Here is a 12,337-nt window from a genome sequence, read left to right as displayed (position 1 = left end):
GGTAGTCAGCGTCAATACTCGCTGAGCTACCCAGGCCCCCACAAACATACGTTATTAAAAAATTAAGGTTAAAACAAATAGCACTGCGGTTAGTTTAACTACTCTTAAACTCCCAGAAGTATGTCGAGTGAAATGGACTTCGGTAGGTATTCATTTTAGGAAAACGAATTACCTTTTCAGTCATATTAAGAATCGCTTAAAAACAAGAACATTAGCTACAATGAAACTATTAACAACAGCACTACAATTTTAGTAAGACCGTTTTATTTCTCAACGACACTTTTATATGACAATGTTTTTGTTTTGCTTACACTTTCATTTGAGATTGTGATCGGGAAACTCGTTATTTTATCACATGCAAAGAGGCTTTCGTCGGTTTATTGTTTGCTGGGTTCCGAGGCAGAATCCAGCTTTCAGCAGCTTCGCACTATCTGTTCCCCTGTTAAAGGACGCGATGCATCCGTCTTGAAGAAGCCGTAGCCTCATTTACGCTTTCTCTCATGAACAATTAAACTTATTTATGAATCACTGCAGAATATACTGTAATCTCATGTTTACTATGCAATTCACATTTTACGCAATTCACTGGAGTTTAATATGCATTATTCATCTGTACTTAAGAGCGTAGCAGCCGTGGGGGATGTGAGTGACACGTCCCCCGCACTTTTTCAAGCTAAACCCATATCAAGTCCAAATGGTGGATTTGTATACTGTTTTCTTTGCGTTTTGTTACTGTGGGCTGATTGAGCAACCATCCAGCCAATCACAGGCGAGTTTCATGTGCTGAAACAACTCTTACGTAATAGGCCATCAGTCAGATAGTCTAATCAATATGGTTCCGTTCATTTCTACAAAGTCGCTTTCAACAATGCTCATTTATCCATGTTTTTTATCGGCATTGATGTTGATCTAAATTAATAATCTAGACACGAGGAACACACAAACGAGTTATTTATCGGCATATCGTTCTTGATTGGCAGCATTACGTGAAATGTACTACAGAAAAAAAACAAAGGACAATCCTTCTTTTAAGCACACATTGTAAGTGGAGTTTATATCAGGGCATGAGTCTTCATTAAGTTATGCTTTTTACATTATGTTTTTGAGGTAATAGTTTGATCGGTTATTTTTGCCAATTTAAGCAGATTACTAGATCTGTGTTAAATATGTAAAGCTATTTTTAATATCGGCTCCTGTTTTTTACCTCTATGTTGGTGTGCAGTCGACAAACTGTAGGAAAAAAGATAGATCTGCTGTGTTCATAGTACACTTATGCATTTTACTGAAGTCAACTGATATGTAGACACGCTTTTTTATACATGAAAATGTACGGACGTTACTGAAACTCATAATAATATAAGACTATTATTGTTGTCTTTTGATAAAAGTCATGCTCCGCAGCTCACAAACTAGGGAAATTATAGATTTGCTTTGTTCTTATAATGCTTAAAAACTCTACTGAAGTCTCTTTGTAGGTCTGTAGACATAAAAATTTTGTGAATCGTTGATTCAGTGACTAACTAATTTCACACAAGACACTCATTTGTCACCGCCTTCTGGCATCACCAGGAGTGGTCACTGAACGAATCATTAAATGGATCTGAACTAATTTTGGTGAACGTCATAATTTGGGTCAAATGCACTTGATCTAGTAATGTCTTATGGTTTTTCTGTAACCAATCTGGAGACGTTTGATGCTGCTATTTTAGACCATTTTCCAATTGTGTTTGAATTAGTTTTTTCATGTTGTTCACCTACTATTTCTCAGCCTCTATGCTACTCTCGTTCTATTCATTCCTCTACTGCCAGTCTATTTTCAGATTATTATCAGGTTCACTTTACAGATACTCTCTCTAATGATATGGGTGCAGAAGAGCTGGTTGAGGTTTTTAACAAATCATGTTCTTTTATTCTTGACTCTGTTGCCCCTCTTAATCCCAGGAAAGTAAAGGGTAAGGGTGTTGCTCAGCCTTGGTTAAATGAATCACCCACTCTTTCAGACAAGAGTGCAGAAAGGCAGAGCGTAAAAAGTGCCTAAAGTACTGTTTAAAACTATTGATTTGGTGCTAAACCCTTCTTCAGTTCCCTGTCCTGATCCATCTTTTGAGACCTGTGAGAATTTTCTTCAATTATTTGATAATAAAATCCAAGATATTAAGTCATCCATTATGCCCTTAAAATGTATTCACCGCTGGTTATTTAACTTGCTTTCAACCAGTCTCTTCAGCCCAGTTAATTGATTTAGTTTTAAGGGGGAAGTGTTCAAGTTGCAAGACAGATGTTATTCCTGCTCGTCTTTTCAAAGATGTCTTTGAAACTGTAAGCTCAAATGTGACAGCTATCATTAATAGCTCTCTAGTAAACGGAGTAGTACCTACTAGTCACAAGTATTGATACACTTGATGGTGCTTAAGCTAACAACACTAAAACAATGCCTTTACTGAACACATCCCATTAAACATTCACTGTGCTGTGGAAAAAGTAAGTGAACCCTTGCATTTAGTAACTGGTTGATCCTCCTTTGGCAGCAATAACCTCAACCAAGTGTTTCCGGTAGTTTCGGATTAGACCTGCACAACATTCAGAAGGATTTTTGGACTATTCTTCCTTACAGAACTGCTTCAGCTCCACCATATTCTTAGGATGTCTTATGTGAACGGCTCTCTTGAGGTCATTCCACAGCATCTCTATTGGGTTAAGGTCTGGGCTCTGACTGGGCCACTACAAAAGGTGGATTTTATTTTTTTGAAGCCATTCTGTGGTGGATTTACTTCGATATTTAGGGTCATTGTCCTGCTACATCACCCAACTTCTAAAGAGCTTCAGCTGGTGTACTGCCACCCTAACATTATCCTGTAGGATATCTTGATAAACTTGGGAATACATTTTTTCCCTCTATGATGGCAAGCGTCCAGGCCCCAAAGCAGCAAAGCAGCCCCAAATCATGTTGCTCCCTCCACCATACTTCACCGTTGGGATAATGTTTTCCTGTTGGTATGCGGTGCCCTTTTTACGCCATATGTAGTGCTGCGTGTTCTTCCCAAACAATTCAGCCTTAGTTTCATCAGTCCACAAAACATTTTCCCAATAGTATTGTGGAGTGTCAAGGTGGTCTTTGGCAAACTTCAGGCACTCAACAATGTTTTTGGAAAGCAGTGGCTTCCTTCGTTGGTGTTCTGCGGCTCCCTTCATGGTGTCCTGCCATGGACACATGCCTGTTTAATGTTTTTCATATAGTAGACTCCAATAATTTTTCAAGTCTTTAGCTGTCACTCTAGGTTTCTTTTTACCTCATTGAGCATTCTGCGGTGTGCCATTTAAGAAATCTTGGTTAGACGGCCACTTCTAGGGAGAGTAGGCACACAATCAAATTGTCTCCATTTATAGACTATTTGTCTTACTGTGGACAGAATATCTAAGCTCTTCAAAGTAATTTTGTAACCCTTTCCAGCTTTATGCAAAGCAACAATTCTTGATCGTAGGTCTTCTGAAATCTCTTTTTTGCAAGTCATGGTCCACGCAGCAGATGCTTCTTGTGAATAGCAAACTCAAAATGTTTGAGTGATTTTTATAAGTCAAAGTAGCTCTAACCCACACCTCCAATCTTGTTTCATTAACTTGATGCCAGGTTTTCCAACTCCTGACTCTAATTAGTTTTGGTGATATCATTAGCCTAGGGGTTTACATACTTTTTCCAACCAACACTGTGAATGCTTGAATGATGTATTCAGTATGTACAATAACAATACAATAATTTATGTGTTATTAGTTAAAACAGATTGTGTTCATGCGTTATTATAACTTAGGTGAAGTTTAAACCAGATTTTAAGACAAATTCATACATAAATGCAGGTAATTCCAAAGGGTTCACATACTTTTTCTTGACAATGTACCTGGCTGCAGTTTGCTGAATGGCCTGGTCCGTTAACGTACATTTCCACTGGCACTGAAGAAATCCGCAAAAAGCCGCTCACAACACTAGGGAATAGCTTGTTCCACACCACTGTCAATTCCTTAATCTACCTCGCGAGCGTGCCGCTCAGCTTCCATAGGAATTAATTGAAAACGCTCGCTCAGCTTCGCTCACTATGTGCCAGTGGAAACGTATGTAGGTCTCTATCGTGCACACACTGGGTCTCACTGTACGTTTTCATTGTCGCATTGTAAGTTAAGCATTTTCAGTTCATTCCTATGAAAGCCGAAAGTCATGCTTGTGAGGTAGATTGTGGGATTGACAGTGGCACAGAGAAAAATGCTCACTAGAGTTGTGACCGGCTTTTAGCGGATTTCTTAAGTATAAATCTTGTGTGTCGAATCTACGACATAGGCTATAATTACAGACTGACATACACCTCTCCAAAAATGAGGAGCGTCAAAGATTTCCAAAATGTTTATTATCTCAATAAATATTATTTATTTATTTATCAAAAGCAAGCATACAGTATATGACTGATTTAATTTCGATCTGCATGGCAGACAACATTTACAATACCTTAATACAACATACTGTAACGGCATACAGATTTTGGGGTTCAACAAAATCTCCTTTACTGATGTCACCAAGATGAAATACAGGCAGACCTGATATACACCCCACCCACCGCCACCCCCACATACAAAATCTTTTCACTCAATTCACACTTTTAGAGGGTTTATTTAACCAAACTCACGTCAGTCCTGACCATCCGCAAAGCATGACGCTACACTGCCCTCACCTGAAGAGGCTACTGTCCCCGGCGGCTCTTAACAATTTAGTTCTTCGACATTACGTAGTCCTGTAGGAAACCAGGCCATCTTCGTGCATGCCTTGCACTTCATTCGTAATCTGTCCATGTAGGGAAAGACCAGGCAGCGGAGGGCTCATTTCGTCCATCGATGGTGCAGGGCTCGAAGGGTATCTGTAGTCTTCAGAGCCCTCAGTTGTCCATACATCCACCTGTGGCTGGTATGGCGCTAAGCAGTTCCTATGCAGAACTACTGTCCGATGCCGCCAGGGCCCCATATGAATCCTGGACGCAATGTCTGAGATCTTTTTCAAAACCTCACAGTGTACTTGCCAATTGCTGTCCAGTTTAGGAGAGTGCCCTTTTTTTCTGATGGGGAAGTAAACCCCAACCTAGTCCCCAGTGCAGAAGTCTTGGTCCGCGCATTGTAAGCGCACATTTGATTCACCTCAAAGTTACGCCCTTGATCACTGTTGATCTCCTCAGGTACCCCAGACTGGCAGAATATCTCCTCAACCAGCTTCCCCGCTGTCATGTTACCACTCTGATCAGGAATCACATACACCTTAGGCTACTTTGTGAAATAATCCATGGCCACAAGAACGTAGCAATTCCCGGCAACCAAGACAGGAAATGGAACCAACAACTGGAACTGAAAATTTCCATCCACTGTTGACTGCCAGTACAAATACACCAAGCCATCCCGCAGAGCCAGAATGTCCCATTGCGAGTGATACTTTTTTTTACCTCTGGGTCCAGCTGAGTAATTACCTCCCACTCCGGCCATTGCCCGTCCTACAGCCAGGCCTGCAACTGGGCCAGTACGGGGTCCCCCTCCTGATGCTGCAGCAGCTGTTGGTGATCGAAGGCAGGTTGGTCCTCCTCAGCAACAGGGCTAGCTGATGCTGCCGCATCTGCAGTGCTTGCATCCGTTCTTCAAGACGTTGCCATGCTGCCGACCAGGCCGATGCTGGATTGTCCCACAGGATCCTTAAAATTGAGGAGCCAAGTCAGCGATGCATGGTCCGTCCATAAAAGAAATTTCTGTCCATACAGATATGGCCGGAAGTGGCGAAACATTTGTACCACTGCAAGTAGCTCCCAGAGCATTACACAGTAATTCCTTTCAGGACGGCTAAGTGTCTGGCTGTAGTAGACTACGAGTCTCTCTCTCCTCCCCGACCTGGGAGAGCACAGCCCCAATACCCTCATTGCTGGCATCAGTGTCCACGATGAAAGGCTGGTCTTTGTGTGGGTATGCCAGTACCAGAGCTTGGACCAATGCTTACCGAAGCTTATGGAAAGCCATGGTGCAAGCCTCATTCTAGCAAAATGGCCTCCCTTTGTCCATCAGCCAATGTAGTGAGCTGGCAATGGTAGCAAAGTCTTTGAGGAGCCGCCAGTAATAAGAAGCAAGTCCCAGGAAACTCTGCACCCCGGCAACATCACTGGGCATGGGCCAGTCTCATACCGCGGCCACCTTTGCGGGGTACGTGGCTTCGCTGGCAGTGCTCACCATGTGTCCCAGGTATGCTGTTACCCTTCTCAACACTGAGCATTGCAGAAAACACTTCAACTGTCATGTCCGCAATGCCAGTTTTTCCTCAAAAATGTGAAAATTACAAAGAATAGAAATTTTACATTACAGTACATGTTCTTTGGAGTTCCAACCCTTTTTACATTATGTGTCTCCAAAAAACATTGCATCGGGTGGTTCTTTGCCTCCACATCATGCATTAAAATCTTTAACGCACACCTAGCCTTGAATTATCACATGCACACATAGACATTTAGATATTCTCAGTACAATATTTTGTGTGTTTTGTTCTTATTTGTTCTTATTTGTTGCAGGCGACGCCCACTACCTCTCACAATTGAGGATTGTGTTAATGGGGAGTGGAGATGCTGGTAAGAGTTCAACAGGAAATATCATCCTGGGCAAAGGGGAGTTTTACTTGACAAGAACTGCTCAGTGTGTGAAGAGACAGAGAGAGATAGCAGACAGACACATCACTGTGGTTGAAGCTCCAGGATGGTGGATGAATGTACCAGTAGAAGAGTGCCGAGTTACTGAAACAGGAGATTTTGCTCAGTATGTCTCTGTGTCCTCCAGGTCCACACGCTGTACTACTGCTCATATGTGTGAACTCTAAATTTAAACAGTATTAAAGAAAAGTGTTGCAGGGACATCTGGAGCTTCTCAGTGAGAGAGTCTGGAGTCACACTATAGAGCTGTTCAGTCGTGGAGACTATATGTTTGACACATCTATAGAATATCACATTGAGAGTGAAGGAGAGGATCTCCAGTGGCTGGTGAAGAAATTTAGTAACATATATCATGTTCTCAACAATATGAACATGAGTGATTGCATTCAGATCAAAGAACTAATGGTGAAGGTAGAGGAGACAGTGGCAGATAACAACGGCTGCCATTTTGAAATAGACAGATAATATTTTACTGAATGTGGAAGAGAGAAGAAGAGCAGAAGAAGAGAGAGCAAAAGAATGAATGAAGAGGATGTAAAAATGAAAAGAAGACTTCAGAGCACAAATGAGTGAGTCAACATACTTCATAGTGCAGATATGCACTGTAAATCAATCATGAAAAATTAAACGATGTAATATATTGCTACGTAATATAAGTCGTCATTTTTATTTGTATAGCGCTTTTCACAACACACATCGTTTCAAAGCAGCTTTACAGAAAATCGTGCTTTAGCAGAAAATGAAACTGTAATATCTGTAAAGTCTTAAAGTCATCATTGTGCATTTTGATTAAATATGATTTTAAATTGAGTATAAAAATAAATAATTAAATAATAATTGTATTTAGAACCCCAGTGAGCAAGCCAAAGGCAACTGTGGCAAGGAACACAAAACTTCATAAGATGTTGGTTAATGGAGAAAAATAACCTTGGGAGAAACCAGGCTCACTGTGGGGTCCAGATCCCATCTGGCTAAACAGCATGAATATAATGTCAATATTAGTTATTTATGTGCAGTGCAGGTCATAGTTTAAAAATTGTAAACTAAGTGTTAAGGGCCAGTGTGTAAACAAAGATTTTGTATGAACTGTAAGATGAATGACTAATGTCTTTGAAGTCCATCTTGGATTAGCTGCAGAAGTTCACATAGATGCATTGTCCTTTGTTGGCTGATGAAGGCATTTTAATTGATAGTCTATGTATTCCATTTCAAGAGTGTAGTCCATCAATAGACAAAGGTGATGCAGGCAGAGATCAGTGAGGTCCATCCTAAGTCCAAGGTTCAGTCAGTGGCATACGAAGTATCCGATGTCTTACAGTTGGAGTTGGCATCAGTTCATCCTCTAAAGTCCATCATAAAAGACTGAAGTGATGTCTGGCTAGTACCAGCTGTAGTTTGTCATCATTACTCAATGACACATAGCAGTGGAGTCTGACACCAAGCAGGAACGGAGCTGAATCTGGCCGGCTCTGGTACCCTCAGGATATGAATCCCGAGGTTGAGACAGGGAAACAAATAGAATAATATTAGCGTAGATGCCATTCAATTTATTGCAGAGTTATAGATTATGAAAAAGTTTTCTGAGAAACATTTCTGGTTCTGACAGACCTAACTAAAGCAGCCTAATTGTGAGGTGAAGAATAAATTAGGTGTATGCCTGGCTAAATAGATAAATCTTTAATCTAGACTTAAACTGAGTGAGTGTGTCTGCGTCCCGAACAGTGTTAGGGAGACTATTCCATAGTTTAGGAGCCAAATAGGAAAAGGATCTACCTCCTTTTGTGGATTTTGATATTCGTATAAGTACTAACAGGCCAAAATTTTGTGATCGTAATGAATGTGATGGAATATAGCATGACAGAAGGTCACTTAAGTACTGTGGAACTAGACCATTCAAAGCTTTGTATGTAGTTCACAGAATTTTAAAATTAATACGAAATTTAACAGATGTAATGCCAATGTAACGATGATAAAATGGGGCTAATATGATCATATTTTTTGGTTCTAGTCAGCACTCTGGCAGCTGCATTTTGAACCAGTTGAAGTTTATTTTTTGAACTTGCAGTACATCCTCCCAGTAATTCATTACAATAATCTAATCTTGAGGTCATGAACGCATGAATTAGTACTCCATACTTAACTTTTGTTAACACATACAAAATGGCAGCAATCTGTTAAATAGGACCTAAACCATGCTAATGCAAGTCTACAAATGCCAACATAATTCTCCAGCCTATTCAAGAGAATGTCATGATCTATGGTGTTGAAAGAGCCTTGGTTATAGGTGATTCTGTTGTAAGGAACGTGGAACTAGAGACTCCAGCCACCATCGTTAAATGCATTTCCGGGGCTCGAACGTCTGACATCAGATCAAATTTACAAGTGCTGGTTAATGCTAAACGTAGATTTTCTAATAATAATAATAATAATAATAATACAAAGTCAAAATAACTCGCACTGACGATCCTTCAAAAAGTGTTTGTGATCTCTATAAGGACCATGTCCTTATTTGTCCCATTATTGCCTAAAATACAGTATGTTACACTGTTCTGCTACACTTTCCAAAAGTGAAAGTGATATAATTTTTTCCAGTAAGTAGAGATAGGTCTGATGCATTGTCTGTGGGAAGCTCTAACAGTTCATTCAGCTTTGGAGACTACTCAAGAGATGTTAAAGATGTAACAGCATGGAATTACCATCACCAATGTGTAAGTATCTTTTTGCCATTTCATCATTATATTTATTTGTTACATTTTTTTTTTTTTTTTACTTTCTTTTAATTGAATACATAAAATTTGTAGGTGTTTGTTTTTAAACATTCTGTTGAACTGCTAAAGACTATGCTGGTTTTGGTACATGTAGCCTTTAGGTTCCGTTACTGCAGCTCTGTAAAAGATCTTTGTTCATGTCTTTTATATGGTTAGATCACCTCAAAATTCTCTCTTAATTTATGCTGTTGTTGATGCTGCTCTTTCTTTCCATATAATAAAAAGTGAATGGTGACTGAGGCTGTCAGTCCCTACATTCTGCCTAACATTTCCTTTTGATGGTTTTGAAACAACATGAGGGCAAGTAAATTATAACAAAATATACAATTTTGGGGAAACTGTCCCTTTAAGAATCGGTTAATTAATATTAATCCAAATGACTGTAAAATGTAAGAATTGTGTTAAATTATATTGTTATGCTACACTCCTCAAAATCTTTATTTTTTTTTTTTGCTTTGATTTTATGTGGGTGAAGATGAGGGGCCTGGCAGTTCAGTCAGCTCACAATCAGGAGCACACAAGTCACGTTATGGATCATCACACTCCAAAGTCTCATCTGACAGCTCAGGATATAGGTTTTTACATTCTGAGACTGTGAAACATTCAGGAGCCAGAAAAAAAAAAAAAAAATCCAAAGAATATCTGGCAAACTGGTTGGAAAAGAACTTGCATGCATTAAAGTTTTCAAACTTAAAATAAGTTGAGTATCTGGGTTAAAGGGCAACAATTTTCAGAGGGTCTTATTATGATAGATTTCAGATACCAACAATCCACACTGTATGAATATATGGAAGATCTTTTAACAGCAATTGGTTTCATATTTCATATAGCAATACTGGTTAACAGCTTTTACATCAAATTTCACACATACAAATGTAAAGCTATTAAAGAAAAAAAAAACTGTTAATAAAGAAAACATTTTCAACCCTACAAGTGGATACTCTCCTTTAATATGCTTCAGAATAATATTTCATCCAGTCAAGCACACTTTTCCTTTCAGGCCACGCTCCCCCCAAATCATTCCATACACCAGCAAATGCAAACAGTGAAATGTGTTTAAAGTTCATCTCTAAGCGAAATCCTTTACAGCATTACAGGAAGTGTAAACATTCTAATAATTCTAGAGGGTGAGGTCACAACAGCGAAAGCCTTTGGTTTATTTCAAAGCAACTCCATTTGAGTTTTGTCCATAGATTCCATTATGACATCATCACTGGTCTCTTTTTAAACCCGTGTGAGGAAGCTCAGATTGAGGCTGCTGGGGAGCTGAATGGTCTCGAGAGCCACAGTTGAAGGGCTGAAGGGGAAAGTGACGGGGAAAATGATCTTGGCGTCCATCAGTAACTGAGAAGACTCCTTACGATCCTTTAATAAAGTCTAATGGGTAGAAAAATCATTTGTTTTTTTACTACATAAACCATGTAAATATAAGAATGAATGCTTTTAAATACATAAAACATTAACAATGACTAATAAAAAGCTCTCATGACTCACCTGTATGGACTTTATGAATGATATAGATACTCTCTCCTCAAACTCATTCACTGGTGTGTACAAGCTGAGAATTTTCACAATCTGTTCAGAGAAAAACAAACACTGCACATCAGAACTCCGCTCAAGGTTTTCAAGAAGGTTTCATTTAAGAGGTTCCATTCACCCAACCTCACATACACACCTGTTCATTTGTGAGTGCAGTGCACATGGTACAGATGGCATCTGCGTCGTCCTGGCTCTTCTTCTTGATCTGCAGAAGTTGAGCTGCCTGTATCAGAGGCTCCAGACTCTCACGTGCCCCACTGCCCTGAAGTTCCTTATCCAACAACCACTCCTCCAACTGACAGACATTATATCTGATGAGAGGGAAAGAGAGGTGCGATACATGAAGTTTAACCAGCCGCAATTCATAACATTTCCAGTGTAATTTTTTGGTCTTACCAAAAATGTGCCCTCTTACATTATATGTGCCCTCTAGTGGCTAGTACCTGATCTGCAGGCCTTTACTCCAGGAGCACATGTCCTTGCGAAGCAGCAAGTTGTTTAGTGTGACAGAGCAGATGACATAGAACTGCTGTTTGATGAACTGTCGCACCAGCTCAGTGTCATTGCCATGCTGAAGCAGAGTGTAGTAGAATCCATCCAGCTGTTTTAAAATGGACTCTAGCGTATAGGAGGTCTCCTCAGGGAAACTGGTAGTCCGCTTCCTCATTCCTGTGGGCTTAACACCCATCACACCCTGGATGGTCTCTTGCTCCAACATGGCTGGGGCTGGAATAAAGGGAAAAGGGTGTAGATAAGAGGACAAGCAGCAAACTGATGGCGGAGACGGGGATAAAAGACGGCGATGAGACAATTTATGTAAGAATATATATATATATATATATTACATCCAATTAAACCATTTCATGTACACGCTGCTTGTTATTCATGGCAAAGTTTCTGTTAACAGTTAGCAGATCTGTTAACGTAATGGTTTCTGCTACAATTTCTGTCCATTTCTTCTTTCCGCAAAACTGAAAATGTTGCTGCCGAAGATCATCAGAAGCCACAGTTTCAGTGCATCCCTTATTAGAACCACAGGCCTGTTGTCTTACCAATCATGGGATGTAGAATGTTCTCTATGACCCTGATGAGCTGCTGGTAGATTTGAATCGCCAGATCACTCAAAACCTGACGGTACTCAGACAGGTCGAAGTTTGTCAGACAGTGCTTGTTTTGCCGAGGAGTGTTATGCTTTGTGTATGCCTAAAAGAGGCCAGGAAAAATCAGGTCAGGGTCCATATAGCAATAAATAAATAAAATCATGCATGCACAAAAACACAAATAACTTATCTGCCTTCATGCCAGAAGCAAAAATATGAT

General features: G+C 39.9%; 1 protein-coding gene across 3 annotated transcripts in view; it reads right to left on the bottom strand.

The window, feature by feature from the left end:
* Nucleotides 1–10,406: 10,406 nt before the first annotated feature.
* The window catches only part of LOC127437590 (unconventional myosin-Va-like), a 28,664-nt gene continuing 26,733 nt past the window's right edge, over nucleotides 10,407–12,337 (bottom strand). For all 3 annotated transcript variants that reach the window (XM_051692611.1, XM_051692612.1, XM_051692613.1), the window contains 5 exons: nucleotides 12,070–12,220; nucleotides 11,461–11,743; nucleotides 11,154–11,328; nucleotides 10,973–11,053; nucleotides 10,407–10,855 (listed from right to left, as the gene is read on the bottom strand). In XM_051692611.1, coding sequence (XP_051548571.1) covers nucleotides 10,703–10,855; nucleotides 10,973–11,053; nucleotides 11,154–11,328; nucleotides 11,461–11,743; nucleotides 12,070–12,220 — 843 coding nt within the window. In that variant the 3' untranslated portion in view covers nucleotides 10,407–10,702. The remainder of the gene's footprint in view (nucleotides 10,856–10,972; nucleotides 11,054–11,153; nucleotides 11,329–11,460; nucleotides 11,744–12,069; nucleotides 12,221–12,337) is intronic.

Source organism: Myxocyprinus asiaticus, chromosome 48, assembly GCF_019703515.2.
Source record: "Myxocyprinus asiaticus isolate MX2 ecotype Aquarium Trade chromosome 48, UBuf_Myxa_2, whole genome shotgun sequence".
In the NCBI taxonomy this organism is placed as follows: Eukaryota; Metazoa; Chordata; class Actinopteri; order Cypriniformes; family Catostomidae; genus Myxocyprinus; species Myxocyprinus asiaticus.
This window is presented reverse-complemented; position numbering and strand designations above follow the sequence as displayed.